Source organism: Thermobia domestica, chromosome 12 (assembly GCF_964235325.1).
Source record: "Thermobia domestica chromosome 12, izTheDome1.hap1.1, whole genome shotgun sequence".
In the NCBI taxonomy this organism is placed as follows: Eukaryota; Metazoa; Arthropoda; class Insecta; order Zygentoma; family Lepismatidae; genus Thermobia; species Thermobia domestica.
Genome location: NC_137465.1, coordinates 104885560 through 104903759, shown reverse-complemented (window position 1 = coordinate 104903759; position 18200 = coordinate 104885560). Strand labels below are relative to the sequence as shown.

Here is an 18200-nt window from a genome sequence, read left to right as displayed (position 1 = left end):
GCATTACTTCGTTTAATTGATTTTAGAGTTGACACAAATTATAAGTCCTTTGTTAATTTGAATACTCCAAAATGGTGCAATTTCTTTGTTTTTCTCGGTGGTACAAAACTAAATACTCCATTGCTTATTTGAGTAGTAAAATTATAAAATAGTCCTTCTTCGCCCTTCTTCTTAGGTTGGTACAAAACTAAATAGACAACTCAAATTTTGAGCCAGTTAAATGCCTTTTCTCATTGGTACAAAATTGAATAGGTCACTTAAATTTATTCCATCGTTTGTTTAAATAGTACAAAAAGGTACAGAAATTCTCAGTTAGTTAAAATGGGCCTTCTTCGGTTTTTTCTAGTTAGTACAATTTTGTTCTTTCGTTAAAATACTCATCTTCAAAATTAAATAGCTCACTCATATTTATGCCTTCGTTTATTAGACTAGTTTAAAATGATATAAAATAATCCTTTTTTGCTTATTCCTTTGGTTGTTGAAATAATACAAAATGGTATAAAATACTCAACTTCGGTTTTTCAGATGCATTACTTCGTTTAATTGATTTTAGAGTTGACACAAATTATAAGTCCTTTGTTTATTTGAATACTCCAAAATGGTGCAAAACTAAATACTCCATTGTTTAAAATAGTCCTTCTTCGCCTTTTGCTGAGCCATTTCTCATTGGTACAAAATTGAATAGGTCACTTAAATTTATTCTTTCGTATATTCAGCTAGTTCATTTTTTTCTCGTTGGTATAAAAAGTAGAACATCGAAATTATGAACTTGTTAATGTAGCTCTTCTTCTCTTTTCCAGTTGGTACAAAAGAAAATAATCCACCTAAATTTTATTCATTCTTCACTTATTTTTTTCTGGTATTCCTTCGTTTATTGGAGTAATACAAAATGGTATAAAATGGCATTTCTCATTGGTATAAAATTTATCCTTTCGTTTGTTTAAATAATACAAGATGATTTAAAATTTTCAGCTAGTTAAAAATGAAATATCTTTGCTTTCTTTCTCGAAGTAAGCTAGTCATATTTATTCATTCTTCACTTCTCTCTGCTTGGTACAAAACTGAATAGGTCACACAGGTTTTGTTTAAAGTTATTAAGGCTTAAATATTTGACCATTGACCTCGATAGTGAGTACTTTTGGAACATGTTATAGTTGATGACGTATTACTAGATTTGGAAACAGCACCTCAATACGTTGCTTCGTTTTCGAGTTATTAGGTTTTAAGTATGTTGACCTTTGACCTCGATGATCAGTACTTTTTAACATTTACTAATTGATGACCTATTACTAGATTTGGAAACAACACCTCAATCCGTTGCTCCGTTTACAAGCTCTCGATGGTCATTATTTTGGAACTTGCAGTGATTGATGAACTATTACTAAATGTGGAAACACCACCTCAATATTTGGCTCCGTTTTCGAGTTTGACGTTTGACCTCGATGATTAGTATTTTGGAACTTGTAGTAGTTGATGACCAATTACTAAATGTGGAAACACCACTTCGATATTTGGCTCCGTTTTCAAGTTTTTAGGTTTTAAGTATGTTGACCTTTGACCTCGATGGCCACTATTTTTGATATTTCTAGTAGTTGATGAACTATTACTAAATGTGAAAACAGCATCTCAATATTTGGCTCCGTTTTCGAGTTATTGGGTTTTAAGTATGTTGACCTTTGACCCAGACGATCATTATTTTGGAACTTGTAGTAGTTGGTGACCAGTTACTAGATTTGGAAACAGCACCTCAATATTTTGCTCAGTTTTCTAGTTATTAGGTTTTAAGTATGTTGACCTTTGACCTTGGTGGACATTATTTTGGAACTTGTAGTAGTTGGTGACCAATTACTAGATTTGGAAACAGCACTTCAATATATGGCTCAGTTGTCGAGTTATTAGGTTTTAAGTATGTTGACCTTTGACCTCGATGGCCACTATTTTGGAACTTGTAGTAGTTGGTGGTCGACTACTAAATGTGGAAATACCACCTCAATATGTGGCTCAGTTTTCGTGTTATTGGGTTTTAAGTATTTTGACCTTTGACCTCGATGGCCACTATTTTGGAACTTGTAGTAGTTGATGACCAGTTACTAGATTTGGAAACAGCACCTCAATATGTTGTTTCGTTTTCGAGTTTGACCTTTTGTTCACGATGGCCAGTAGTTTGAGGACATGCTTATGTCATTTCTACTATGTTAAAATGTTCAAAATAGGGGTTGAAAAAGTGCTCATAAAAGGGAACGAGTTCACCCTAAAAATGGAGGTCGTAAAAGAGAACGAATCTTATGTATTATCTGCTCTCCTATGTAATTTCATTAGGGGTGGAAAAATGGTCATCAAAGAGAATGAATGAATACACCATCTAAAATGATTATCTGTAGACCGTGGGTGTTCGATTGTAATCTTTGCTCGTTATGTTAAAATAAGTATTCTTATGTTATTTCTGTTATGTTAAAATAGGGGTTGAAAAATATGCTCATAAAAGAGAACGAGTTCACCCCTAAAATGGAGGCCTGATATGTTATGTAGTCTTCTGCTCTTATATGTTATAATCTTATGTTACCTACTATGTTAACATAGTGCTATGTGTTATCTGCTCTTCTATGTGTTATCTACTATGTTCAGAATAGGGGTTGGAAAATATGCTCATAAAAGGGAACGAGTACACCCTTGCTATGTTTCATATTCTTATGTGTTATCTGCTCTGCTGTGTGTTGCGTAGTTTTATGTGTTATCTTCTCTTCTATGTGTTCGTAATCTTATGTGTTATCTCCTATGTTAAAATAAGGGTTGAAAAAGTGCTCATAAAAGGGAACGAATTCACCCCTTAAAATGGAGGTCGTAAAAGAGAACGAGTCTTATGTGTTATCTGCTCTGCTGTGTGTTACGTAGTCTTATGTGTTATCTGTTCTTCTATGTGTTCGTAATCTTATGTGTTATCTCCTATGTTAAAATAGGGGTTGAAAAATATGTTCATAAAAGAGAATGAATACACCCTTGTTATGTTACGTACTCTTATGTGTTATCTGTTCTGCTGTATGTTACGTAGTGTTATGTGTTATCTTTTCTTCTATGTGTTCGTAATCTTATGTGTTATCTCCTATGTTAAAATAAGGGTTGAAAAAGTGCTCATAAAAGGGAACGAGTACACCCTCTAAAATGGCGGTCGTAAAAGAGAACGAATACACCCCCTTAAAAGTGCTCGTAAAAGGGAATGAATACACCCCTAAAATGGAGGTCGTAAAAGACCGTGGTCTCACGGTGCATGGTGGTCATTTTCCCAGGGGCTTGTGAGTTGATCAAAAGTGGCTCAGGTCTGTTCCAGATCGATCCATTTTCTACTACTGTTGAGCGACCTTTAAATATTAAAATACTTTCATGAAATTTTGCACGCATGCTTAAGTAACCAAAAGGAATAAATTTAGGGAATGAGACCCTATTAAAATAAATTTCGAAATTTCCCCATATAACTGGTTGCCACCCTAGTGTACATTGTATCTTTTCCGCTCTAAACTCCAGATAATTCAAGTTAAACAAAACTGATGTTACCTCTTTCACCAACAGGGCTCAGCAAATGACAGAGTGGTCTCGTTGCTCCAAGATCTTAACGAGCTATGTCCTCGATCTAAACAGTTTGTGTCCCTTCTGCTCTTCCACATCGGGTTTTTAAAAAACCTGCTGAGGCTGAATTCACTATCACTCGCTTCCGATGTCACGAAAATCAAATGAGCTGGTAGCTACGTGGGTAGTCTATTCTTGTTCGAGTATTACCACCAGCACTCACTTTATATCAAAAGTATTAACCGCGCAGAGATACTAATGAGGAACGAACTACTTCAGTGTATTCTTGGTAATATTAACCTTGAAAAGAGTCACTCCTAATTTCTCTGTGTTACTTGAAACAGAAGAAAATAATTTCTAAACTTTCACTCAGAATGACTCTTTGAGCCCTTGCCTAACTGGTATAAACATTTAGCAAGCCCAAATGGTTATGGTCTTCTAGAAGATTGAAGCAGTTGATTTTAGTGCAACTAAGAGAATATAATCATTGTTTTATACGTAATATCAACTTATTACATCTAGCTACACAAAGATAAATAAACAGCAAAGTACAATGTACAAGTTACCACATTGTCTATATCACATACATGTCTCAAGAACAATAAATTTACATTATAAATCCAAAAACTGCCCTAGCAGCAGTAGGTAAACAAGTCAGTTCCAAGTACAGGTGATCACCTTACGGAAGTTGGCAGATTGAAAGATTTCTTCATTATATAACCAAAATTAAGAAATGGCAGGATATATATATATATATATATATATATATATATATATATATATATATATATATATATATATATATATATATATATATAGATAGATAGATAGATAGATAGAGATAGAGAGAGATAGAGATAGACATATATCACGGTAATTTCCAAGAATAAAATAAGTCACATATGATTGCTTTTATGAATTTCCTACTCTCGCTCTTTACAAACAAGCACACTCGCACTGTTCCTTCAAATAATTCTAGGCTCGCTACAGCTGAACGTTGAAAGAAATGAAATGAAATCTTTAAGTTTTACGTCCCACTGTTATGCCGGCTAGGTTATGAAATGCTGGAATGAAGAAAGTGGGAAGAAACGGAAGAACCCAGAGAAACCTACGGGCACGGTCTTTGTCCTCTACAAAGGTCACTTGGTGCGAACTGGAATCGAACCAAGGACCCCAGAGTTGTACACTGTACTACTGACCACTACAACCCCCTACCTAAACGTTAAAACAGATGCTTTCGTAGTCAGGGGAGCAACATTTTTGAAAACTATATGTATGTCCTATTGTTCCATTGAATCCACCATTTAAATGTAAGAGTAGAACTCTACTAAGTGTTGTGCGGCACATGGAGGCAACAAGGTCTAAATAGCAAAACCACATAATATTTCCTATTTCGGTATAAGCTATTACCTGTAGTAAGCACAACACATATTGTTGATGAATGTACATAAACGGGTTGACAACTCTTCAAACTATGTGCTCTCGATTTCTTTCAACTGAGATTGAAAGAAAAAAATTGGAAATACTTCTTGCTGATTCTAGCGTATTCTATAACGTTGAGTATCAACATCTTAGCTGTGTTTTCTCGGATTGATTTCTATATCTATAATCATAATTGTAGCCACTAAATGCTATATGCTTTTCTGATACAATGCTGGATTATAATTCATACACATATTAATGAATACAATTTATATAATTATCATATGTATAATAAGTGCGCAAAATATAGAATTTACTCTGAGTAGTCAGTCATGTAAACTAAGCATTTGGGTAAAAATATTAATGTTAGTAAACATGAATTTAAACCTAATATGCAAATATGCTTGCTTAAACGCTATTAAAGGACATTGTCTCTTAATTTCCAATATTGATATGCAAATTTCCTAAACGAATCACTCTGCACTTCAAAATTTCCCCTTATAATTTAAATGGTTCATAGTCAAAATTGAAAATTCCATGAAGAGCGAAGAGCGACGCTTACAACTTGCGATTTTGCTAATTTCTTATTAGAAACCCTGTATTTACTTACAATATATATCGAAATATAACATATACTTAATTTCACGACATTAATATTTATATAATCACAAATTAAATTCTAAACTATATTTCAGATATATTTTCTAGTTTTACATTATACTAAATATTTATCATATCGAATACTATAGTTTTATTTTAATCTGTTCCATTCGTTGATTTCTTGCTGGCTCTCTCTCTACATGTCGTTTTAGTAGATAAGCGTTGCACTTCATTTTAGTTTCTTTTGACATTGGCTCAGTCATCGTGTACACATTTGTCACTGCTTTCTCGACGCTTTCCCAGTGTCCCAAATACAATACCATCATCTTTGAAACAAGTGCAAGTTCATGTAATTTAGAGAAAGCTCAAGCCAGTACAAGGGTTAACCAGGGATTAAAGTGGGTCTGAAAAGGTAGGAGGATGGTAGGTAGCGGCATGACGTCACGCCGTCCCCTGCTTCTCTTTGCCCATTGTGATTTTTAGGAACTGGGGGGACGTCGTACGTATTTTTTGGAGGTGGGAGGACTACGACCCCCGCGTTCCCCGCACTTTTACCCCGGGTTTAACAATTTATACATATTCTTCTGTCTTATGCTGTTCATCAAAATATTTCTTACCACAATATATATCTTTTTCATGCTGTTCATCAAAATATTTCTTACGGGCAATATATATCTTTTTCAGGTTTCTTCTTGCAATTTGAATGTAAAACGTTCTTTTCTTGGTCTCTATAATTCCAGTATTTAAAATAATTTCGTAACATCTTTGGACATTGACTGACCAAAGTGTGCTTCATAAGAAGAGACTTCAGTGGTTAGGTTTTCCATGGAATTGATGCATCTCTGGAAATTAGGCCACCCACAGGAAAAGATGTAGTACCTTGTCGATGTGCTGTAGATTTTCGTCAAACCTCTTGCTTGCGATTATGACATCGTCCACATATTGCACACAAAGGTCACGAACTTCGGCTCTAGAATAAAATCCAGTGTTTAAGCACACGATAGCAAATTTTTACTGCTCAATAGCAAATTCACAAATACATAAGAAATTACTTCAAATAATATTTCGAGATATATTTGATCGAGTTTTTGTACCCTTATTTGTAGAAAACACTTAACAGTCTACAAGAAAGACCAAGACTTATCGTTAAGATGTTACAGTAGTGATAGTTGATGAATAAGAAGATCAGCTTCAGTGGTAGTAACTTGATCTAATTTTCTACCATTGACACAATGTCTGGTCTCCCCTTGACATTTTGGTACTGCCACTAATGGATTGTAGTACGATGTGGGCATTCTGATTATTCCCATCGGTGATTTCATTGACTTCATTCCGAAATTTGAAAGGAAAGGGATACATTTTTGTTTTCATAGTACTATCATTTGTTAGTTTAATAGTAAGTTCGAACAATGGTAGTCTTAGAAGGTCAGTAGTCTCAGAAAGTCAGTAGTCTCAGAAAGACACTTATTTTTCTAATCGCACAATCTCTGGAAATCATAAATGTCTACCACTTTGTACCGTCAACGTCTTGTGTGTTGGATACACCTTTTGAATCAGTATTATATTTCCTCTTGCAGTAATCACTATCATCTGAAACATCACTGTCAGAAATGAGTCGTTATTCATGAATATTAAGTTCTATCAAATCACAAATATTAATTGTTATAGAATACGTGTGGTTCGCTGACATCGATAACTATATAAAATTTCGATATTTTGTCGTGTTTCAACGATCGTTGGCCTCTAATAACAAATGCAAGGCAACCGCTATTTGAAAGTCCTCATATTCCAGTAAAATGTTTATGAAGGTCTTGAAGTAATAGTGCTTAATAATTGAATGTAATGGCTTGTACCATTAATTGTGATGTTCAGAGCATAAGGAACTATTGTTCAACTACGAGGTATGGCAATTAAATAACGAGACTGGTGTCATAAATGTGATGTATTGCAAAGGAAGTTACAATTGACTGTTATCCCCTTCAATATACTCCCCTCCCCTACCTATACACCGCTGCATACGTGCCTTCCATTGTTCAAAGCAATGCTGTAGCTCAAGAGATGTCACCCTGTTCAACAACTCTGCCGTTTTTCGTTTCACCTTTTCCACAGACTAAAAATGTGTTCCCTTCAATGCACTTTTCACTTTTGGAAATAGATAAAAGTCAGAGGGAACCAGGTCTGGGGAGTACGGAGGACGGTCGAGCACAGGAATGCGCTTGGCTGCTAAAAGTGATTCACAGAAAGGGCATTATGGACAGGCACATTGTCTTGGTGGAGGATCCATGCATCGTTCTTCCACAAATCGGATCTCTTCTTCCTTATTCTTTCCCTCAGTTTGATTAGGACTTCTATGTAGTAGGTCTGATTCGCCGCTTGACCCTGAGGCACCCATTCAGTCATGGTGATACCTCTGATATCGAAAAAAACGATGAGCATTGCCTTCACTTTCGACTTGCTCATTTGTGCTTTTTCCATTCTTGGCGATGTGGGAGTCTTTCAGTGCATGGATTGACGCTTAGTCTCGGGGTTATATTGGAAAATCCATGTTTCATCACACGTGTTAGCAAGTCTGATTCTGCTTTGAGTCGTTCCATGAAATTCACAGCAAATGGTCTTTCGAATGTCTTTTTGTTCCTGAGAGAGGTTTTTCGGAACAAGTTTTACACAAACTTTTGTCATGTTTAAATCGTCATGCAAAATTTGTCTTACTGTCTCTTTGTTAATGTTCATTATGTCTGCGATCATCCGAATGCTCAGACGTCTGTCTTTCAGCACAAGTTCACTAAGTTTTTTTTTTTAACATTTTCGTCCGTTCTTGAACTCAAAGGGCGGCTGGGTCGTCCATCATCGTCAACCTCCTCCCTACCTTCTGAAAATCGTTTGTGCCATTCAAAAACTCGCGCACGTGACAGCATTATCACCATACATCTCTTTTACATTCCACAACATTCCGTCGGCGTTTTTCTTAATTTCACCAGAAATTTGATGTTAATGCGCTGCTCAACTTTACTGTTCACCATGATTCCGGCACTAATACAGAACACTGTCCTTTTCATGGAAGCCTGCAAAGAGAAGAAAAGCTTTCAGAATCATGAAACAAACAGTGGCTGCTCATGAAGGTTCAAGATCAACAACACATCATTAGCTACCTTCCCCCACGATCCTGTGCGATAGGAGGTGGGCAGTCTCGTTATTTGATTGCCACATCTCGTACTTATGTTGTGAGAAAAAGAGACATGAAATTTGTAGGTATCGTTTACATTACAAGAGTTATTTATCATATCTAAACGTGAAGGAGCTTGAGACATAGATCTTAAAGATAAAATATCCAAAATGAACAAACATCAACTTGGTTTCCTTGTGCTTTCAATGTATCAACTTAAAATACTCTATGAACTTCTCTCTTAAGTTCAATCTCTTTATGCGAAAAATATTTCCCACTTTCCCTCTCTATAAATGTTATGTTTTATAGCTAACCTATAATATACCTTTTTGTTCTGAGAGAATTTTGATGATATCCGAGCGTTTATCGTGATACTTTTGCCTGTGGTGCCTGCCACTTTTTTCGAATGTTCTTACATCGACTTCTCGATTTTGTTTAGTTGTAATTCGACTTGTAATTTTTTGATTTAACTGTTCTCACTCTAAGCATATATCTAGTGGTAAACATATAACAATTATGCTTTAATTTAAAGTTAAAACCATCTTTATATTCAATTAGTAATTAACATACACCTGCACTTACTAACTGAAAAGTTTGGTGAAATCAAGAACACATATAATTGTTTTATTCTATTCTAAAAACTTACAATTTGCTAGTAGCACTTTGTACCAATAACTGTTTATATTAGTGGGATCATTTAGGGAGAGCAGGACGGAACAAGTGTCCCCACCTAGATTTTGAGACTTATTTTTAATCAGTAGTATAGTGTATATGAATAAAAAGCGTAAACTCTACTTTTATCAATAGATAATCCAATCCTCCCGAAGAAAAATCTGAAATAACACTGCTACTTTTGTAACAGTTTTGCTGTTATACTTACGTATTATCGGGGATTAATATTGTTGAATAGGAAATTCTCGGTACGGAAGTAGGCGTAACTTTGTCCTCATTAGCAGCATTGTATAGATACTAACTTCTAGTTCTAGTTAGTAAAGAATGTCTTTTGTAAATTGTTAAACAGTGCAACACAATTTAAAATGAAAGTATTTTTCTTTCTTTCAGGAGAGGTTACAATGGTACTGCTTGTATTCTGAGAACCATCTGTGAAGCAGCAGAAACACCACTTCACCTTCAAAATGGACTCGTTGGGGAAGTCCTACATCTTATTCTTACGTAAGTGATAATTCAGAACATTTGCTTTCGTAGAAAACAATTTAGGATGAAAGAAATGAAGATTGATAGTGTATGAGTCTAAAAATTGTAGAAATTTCAGTTATAATATATGCTTATACTTACACATTATTATTATTATTATTATTATTATTATTATTATTATTATTATTATTATTATTATTATTATTATTATTTAGTGTATTAACGTTGCATTTATGAATACCTAATAAGATTTGAAAATTTCATAATATATGAAGGAAAAAGAACATATTTTATGCAAAACATTAATTGTTAATGTTCTTCTCTACTTCTTTGGTTGTATTTAATGCCTTTGCAATACATTTGAGTCAACTTTCATTCAAAATAATATAAAACTTCGAAATTTTGAGTTATAGATTCCCAGCCAATTACTGCGATAGAATTCATACTTAGGTCATTTCTAGACGGATAGATAGTTAATAAAACGCGAATGACTTAAAACTCTGTTTAATTGATCTTTAACTTATAGAATGAAAAAGTATAAGTTACACAACCTTAAAATAAGTTTTAAAATAAAAAAACACGGGCCACTGCACTAAACTTCTTCACTTGAATTCCTAAAATTAAATCATGGTACTTCCAATTATTAATGAAAAATTTTCGTAAAGTACAATTCAAATCATAAAGTGTTCTCGCCCAAAGAAAATCACTCCAAAACAAACTTATCTCATGTAGATGTTCTATAAGAAATGACATGCTATATTTAGAGCTATTAGTGAAATATTTGTTTATAAAACAGCAACAAAATAACATGAGTCGTATTTCACAGAACTCAGAAACCTCACTCCTAAGAGTAAACTAGCCCTTATGAACATTCTAATGGAAATGATATACGTAACATCATACGAATACTAATAAAATATTTATTCTTGAAGTATGAAGAAATTAGCCTAAGTCATTTTTAAGAAAGTAGTCTGAAAACAAATTACCCGACACATACTTTTGAAGACAAATGGATTATGCTATATTGTCAGGTTTTAATGAAATATTTATTTATGAAATATGAACAAAATCGTCTAAATCATTTTTCGAGAAAATCGTCCGAAAAACTTACCCCCACGGATAAACTACCCCTAATACGTATTTTCAGGAGAAATGACTTATGTCATATTTACTAGCTCAGGTCGGTTAGTCTCAGCTTGAAGTTTTTCTTTTTCATTTATAACTATAAATAGGATGTTATTCGCTGCACGTAGAACAACTAGGTGAGAGTGGTAAATTTGGACACGCACGTGTGGGGTTTATGCTTGTACAGTAGCCATAGATGACTGTTTCAACTGTTAGCAGTGATGTGCTGATTGTACCTTGGCACTTTTCACAACGAAGTGGTAGTAGCGGTGATGATCAAGAGGATTCCATACGATATCGTCTTTTATAGATCAGAACACCATGTGCAAGTAGAGAATTGCTCGTCTCTTGTGATGGTGTTTAGATTCGCATTATGTAAGTGTATCCCTCATCTTTACGAATGCAAAGTACTTTGCTAAAGTCCTCTAATTCCAACTCTTCGGAAACTTCCTCGCTCAGGTATCAGTGTTCAATATCCTTGATGACAACTGAAAGGAGAGGAGTCTTTTGGAGGCTATTTTGGTTGTTTTCGTCGAGATAAACTGAGTGTGTCGATTTTAACAATCTTCCCAGAGATTTCAAAAGATGTTTTCTTGTGGATGGAAGCTGCGAAGCATTGATCTAATTACTTCAAGACTACACCGTTAGGGGACTTTACGATTTGAGTGAGATTGACACCAGATAAATATTTGCGAAGTTGAAGAACTTCGTATTTGACTTCGTATTTTGGATCAAAGTTCTGAAGAAAAAAAGAATTAATCTGTGGTCCTGATACTGACGGAATGAGTTGTTGCCGTAGTTGACGTTGATGAGACAATGAAGAATGAGCAATGTTGCAATCCATGTCAAGGTAGTTTGAGATTTGACTCAAATGTTGTTTCGTTGCTGGCAGTGAGTTCAACAAACGCTTAGCATAGCTCTTTGAATGATGCAGTGATCGGGATCGGATGGAGGCATTCCAGGCGGCAGTAGAGGATTTAGAAGCTCTGAGATGTCGTGTACCATCCTTCAGGTCTTCCATCTTCGTGGAATCAACAGAATAGATTAGAAGTAGTCCGCCATGACGATCATCTATCGAAGACCAAGTTATCTAAGGAGGATCCACTATAGACAGCAGCGATCCGAGCTTAAAGAGTGAATAAGATCCGCGATCAAAGATGATGTAGTGAGGTGACCCGCTTGGATAGCAATTGTCTGGGCAAACCAGTAGCACAACACATCCTTTGATTAGTAAGTCTGGAGAACAGCGGTTCAAAAATTTAACAGAAAATATCTGGGATAAGGACAAAGAAGGTTTTAAAAAAACACAATAGTCAATTTATTGCAGTTATCACTGCGAAGATTCGGTAGCAATTGAAAGTGTGTATACCTTATAATTTGGATTGTATTTTACAAGAAAATGATTCATAAATAACTTTATTTATTTAAGGAATTAAGTGACAAAGCTTACTGCGATGGGCAGTACCTTTTATTTATTTTTATTCATCTATTCATCAGTATAATTGCTTTGGTACATAAATATCCACTGGCTCTTTAAAATTCATGATTTGTTCATAATTCCCTAAAATTGTGAAAAATTATTTAGATTCGATTAGTATGGTCGTATGTTTGATGATATTATGAAAGAATACATTGCGGATTATTTAACTAGGTATGCCCACAAGGGAATCATTCTTGTACTTTATTGAAGTTTCAAGAGATTAAGAAATATTAGCTACAATAATATTTAAACCATTTGCAATTAAAACATTTTAAGTTGATAATTTGTACAGGAAAAATATGTTTTAACCAAAGTTATACCAAAAGACTTGAGATCAGAACTGAATAGATTTGAAAGTGGGTATTTCTGTTTAGGAGACATTTCAGGAGAGTTTTGGAGTAATGCGTCATGCATCACTGGGAATGGTCATCCTTGCATTCAATAATAAGTACATGTCTCCACAAGTACAAATTTCTGTTAATGTTTCTCTGACAGCATAAACACACGAATTTTAAGATTTTTTGTTGTTGGTGATGAACTAATATGTTTACACAATGTATGTATAGTCACGAAAGAAATAAGTCAGGCGGGCAAGAGGAGAAAATATTCTCAATCCTGTTTACGTGAGTTAACTTCTCCGAGAGACTTGCTACTTTCACGTGAGGCCTGTAAGCAGCTCTTCCAAAAAAATCCAGTGCATGCTTTGAATTTCGATACTAAGTTTTAGACAGAGAAGAAAACCAAAACTTCAATTTTGTTCTCGAGGAAAACAAATAATTCATGCATAGTGCTTTACAAGTGCCAGATTACCTATTATAATTAATTTAGATATCTAAATACTCATGATCTGCTCTCAAGTAATTGAGGAGTGGATAATGCAAAGTAATTTAGGAAATTCAAGACTGCATTATTGGTCTAATACTATGAAATGAAATGGGAATGTTAACATGTCACGATTATGTCCTGGAGGCTAAAGGAAATAGATGATGAGTGAACTAAATGATTAATGAAAGGAACAGAGGAATGAAGTGGAAGGCAATAAAGAACGCATAAAAACAAATGGACACAATGATGTTCAACACAAACTTACATAGTATAGCCTGGAAACGAGTCTATGACCTTGAGACCAAAAGTTAGCACTCTATCATTGAGCCACTATACTCTAATTATGACGAAAAGGCGCTCCCGATTCCGACGTCGATTGGTTGGGTGGTGGATTAATTTGGAGTTTAGTATTCTGTTCAGTGCCCAGGCAATTTAAGACGTGGACCTATATTTTAACGTGGAATCTGAATCATATAAGCTACCACCAGAAATCGATCCCGGGTCTCCCTTCCGAAAGGAACACTCTAACTATTACGAGGGAATTCCCCGCTGTCCGTTGGTGCTATTCAGCTGGTTCGCTAGAACCGGTTGTTAAAATATTTTCAGTTCACAAAACCGTTTGTTAAACCCAGAAAACAGTAAATATTACCCACTTATATCCAGAATCAGTGATTTTTTTTAATTACCTTTGCTTTTAGAACCTCTTACAGCTAAAGGGTTAAACATATGATCTCTCAGAACAAGGTATAAGCGCTTATTTCTTAATCTCAAATGCTCAAATATCAAGAATGAGAATTGCGATTACATCAGTATAGTTGTGAGGGTTATTTATATTCGAAACGCATACATACATTATCAACAACGACATGAACTTCGTGGTTTTTCTAGTGTTGTTCACGACGGGGGCTCTCTCGTCTCGTGAATTATGATGGAGATTCAATTTCGTTTTAAAAAAGATTTAATTATTTCTATTGGACGATGTCGTCTTGTGTCGTTTACTCAGCAACAGAACTTTCTGCACACAATAACACACATATGAGTAAATAGCATGTGTATCAGTATTCGTATTATAGCGTATCGTTTACTCGTCATACATTTCAATTAAAAGATCATATAGTTGTAGCATCTCTACTATCATATATGTTATGTTTTAAATATCCTAATCATCTATTGCGTAATTGCTGCTCGTGAAATTTTCACCAATATTGTTTCAGTGGTTTAAGTCAACAGGTTTCATTATTTCTCTTTGTTAAGGGGGAAGTTTGGATCACAAATTCTTTATAAGTTCACCGCAGGTTAAGAAAGAATCGTGCTTAGTCTTGAAGGAAGTAGTAAAGAAAACATTACGTAACAGGAAGAAGGCCCTTAGGTAACAGGAATAAGAAAGTCTTTGTGGTTGAATATTATGCTGCACACACCAAAAGAAAAAAATATTTTCAGACTGACAATGACCCAGACATTTTTATCTTCCATTAAATAATCAAGGACCAGATCTCATATAAAACGCTCCAACAAAACTGTTGATTGAAAGTGTTGAGAAATAAGATATTTCATTCACTATGTGTACGGAGACACTTGGTCGAAAAGGTGTAACAGCTTTTTCAGTCCAGCCATTCTGAGTGAGGTTTCTCTTCGGTTTTCCTCATTCATAACAGGCAAATGGGTACATACAGGTCCCAGTCCACTTCCTTTCTTTCCCATTCCTGTCTTCCTTCGTCACTAATTGATTCAATGCCTCCTCGGAGGAATGCGGTGATAGATAACAATGGTTCGTGGACACGCTATTAGATTTAAAATTATAAGATTTTTATGTTTATTGAAAAGCTTTTTGTTCAATTCTAATATTAGTTTGAAGATATGAAGTTTTCACGAGCAAACGGAAAATAGTTCTAAGCGTTTGGAATTACCAAAGCAGACTGAAATATGTTATCTTGTTCTTTTTGTTTAATAAGTGTAATTATATGATTTTCTTTTTCTATGGTAATTAACAATTCCTTTTATTCCTTTTTCTATTGGAATTAGGAAAAGCACTCTAATTTTGAAACACACAAGGCCAAAGCATAGATAAGTGGGATTTTATTTCATCATCTGTGTGAAAAATATTTTCTCTTTCTTTCGTCCTATTTATGAGAATTGGGATTTCCTTTAATCTTATTATGGAAATTAGAAAATGGATATTCAGAACAGTTTAGGTATTCAAACACTTAATTCCAAGAAGTAAGCATATCTCCATGAAATAAGTATATCTTTCTCTTTCTTTCTTTCTTTCCTTCTTTCTTTCTTTCTTTCTTTCTTTCTTTCTTGACTCTTATCTAGTAGATCGCCAGTAGTTTGCCTGAAGGCAAAACATTGCACAGCATACAAGCTGATTTGACACGGGCCAATGTACCTTCTGAGCAGGGTTATGCTCATTTTTCTCTTTCCTGCTTTCATGAAAATATTGTAAAACTTTCTCCCATATAGGTATAGGTAGAGCGTTAATAAAAATAGTGTCCGGAATCGACTCCCACTACCGACTTTTATTATAAAAGTTTCACTATAAAAGTGTTTTTACAAAATACTGTACAAATAATCTTACTAGGTAATAGTTCTTTCTTTTTCTCTGCATTTCAAGAATGCAATAACGCAAGATGATCCAACAGCATAAAAAATCTATTGGGGTCCCGAACGATCTTCCGTAACGTGTCCCGAATATTTAGTGAGATGTGGTATATTGAAAGAAGGGCGTGAATTCTGGTCCATATTTGCACCGTCCTCCAGAAAAGTGTTTTTTCCTAATCTAGTATGAGGCATGCACAAAAATAAAGTCAACTCCGAGTCACTAATTTTACAAATAAGAAAATCACATACCTATGAGAAAAGAGTTCACTTCCAGTTAATAAAATTACTGTCCGGTAGGGGAGAATTGGACCAAAACTGAGCCGGTTAAGGCCTCGACCATATAAAACTTTGTCCCATATAGGTATATGTAGAGCGTTAATAAAAAGTGTGTCCGGAATCGACTCCCACTACTGGCTTTTATTATAAAAGTTTCACTATAAAAGTATTTTAACAAAATACTGTACAAATAATCTCTCTAGTATACAAGGTTAGTTATAGGTAGTCTTTGACCGTAAGGTCGCAGACAGGATCTCTACAGAGCCCCGTATCAGGCTAAGCAGAGGGGATTAAGGACACAATGCTTCGTAGCAAGCAGAGGAAGGTTAAGTGGCCAACAGAGTCCCGTAGCAGGCTAAGCGGCTATGGTTAGGATTCCCAGACAGAGCCCCGTAGCAAGCTAAGCCAGGAGATAAGAAAGGCGTAGTCCCGTAGCAGACTAGAGGCCTGGGGATAGGTTACTCCTAATGTTCCGTGGCAAACAGTAGGAAGGTCACCAGAGAACTGGTACAGAATTGCCGTCGTCCAGCCTATTTATAGGGTTCCTTGGGTGGCGGTGGCGCTGCTGCTCAGTTGTCGTCTTCTGCTCCGTGGAAGGGGCCAGAAGCCCATCGTCTGCAAGTGATTGTAGATCCATCTGGTATGGAATCTTCTTGCCAAACCACGTAGTAGTGTTTGTAAACACCGGCGTATAGAATTGTTTATTCGATACATCACGTGGGACATTACAATATACATATCTTCCCATCTATATCAATATAGAAAATCCACTTTCTTTGAGAGACACGGAAAAGTTCCAAATATTGCATAGATCTTTGGGAAATATTCAGTTGTAAAATGAAAATGAAATGACATATTAAAAGAATGAAATTGTTTGTTGTGAACAGTGTGCAGTGCTTATGTTTGGGATATCGTTCTTTACCTTAACTTTGTTAACAATCTTCATCATAACGTGAAGAAAGAAATGAAAATGTTAACTTTATAAAATAATCAACAACGCAGATACTGATTATTTTCTGATGCCATATAACAACGCTTTCAAGTAAAGCACAAATGTACCGTAATCTTTGATCTACTGTATTGTTTTGATGAGTTTTTATTTTTTCAGGCCTGAAGACGATGACGCTGACGAAGAACACCTGGAGGCCTATAGATTAGGTACACAGGGCGAAGACTGCAGACTAATTTATCCTGAATGTACAAATGGAATCCTGGATTTTATTTCTGTAGTATTGCACAGTTAATACTAGTTGTTTAAACAGAAATGAACTGCTATCATTACTAACTTCTCTTTTTTTAATTCCTTACTTGTTTATACTGCTCTTACCTTCTCATTACAGAACTTTGCGAGGAATCAAATACCTCTTGGATTACTGATAACCGTTTCCATTGTTGGTATTAACTCAGGTTAAACACCCCAAGGTATCGCATTCTATGCAAAATATAGTTTTAAGTCTCACCTACCTTGTAACTCTGAAGCAACACCCGTTCAGCTATTAATACATGTTATTCACAGATGCGTATCTCATGAAATGCTTAGAATTTTATTTTTAGAATCAAAGTAATTCACCACTGGAGTACAAGATTTCCATTTTGACACTGAACTCCAAATCTTAAAAATAAAAATCTATATGCTTTTCTAGTTGAATTCAATTTCTTTTCCGGGTATTTCTAGACAACATAATTAGCTAAACAATCCCACACGTTCTTTCCTCATAAAAGTTTAGTATCTCGAATTATATTTTATGGATGATGCACGTTTAACGCGAGGCAATATTGGCATAGTTTTCTCTGGATTTACATGTAATGCATAAGATAAACAAACACGATCTTTTACCTTTAGGCATAGCTGAATATGCTTCGACTATTGCGATGTGCCAGCCGCATTTTTATCAGCTTTAGATGTAAAAGGTCCATCGGACTCGGGATATTCTTATTAGGTAAGTTAATTCGTTATAACTGAAAAATTAGTCGTTGTAGAGTCATGACAAT

General features: G+C 35.0%; 1 protein-coding gene across 1 annotated transcript in view; it reads left to right on the top strand.

Annotated features, from left to right (window-relative positions):
• Positions 1-17452, top strand: part of LOC145666062 (uncharacterized) — a 46112-nt gene extending 28660 nt beyond the window's left edge. Inside the window, exons 4-5 of the mRNA XM_081733160.1 lie at positions 9809-9919; positions 17317-17452. Coding sequence (XP_081589286.1) covers positions 9809-9919; positions 17317-17452 — 247 coding nt within the window. The remainder of the gene's footprint in view (positions 1-9808; positions 9920-17316) is intronic.
• Positions 17453-18200: the final 748 nt, after the last annotated feature.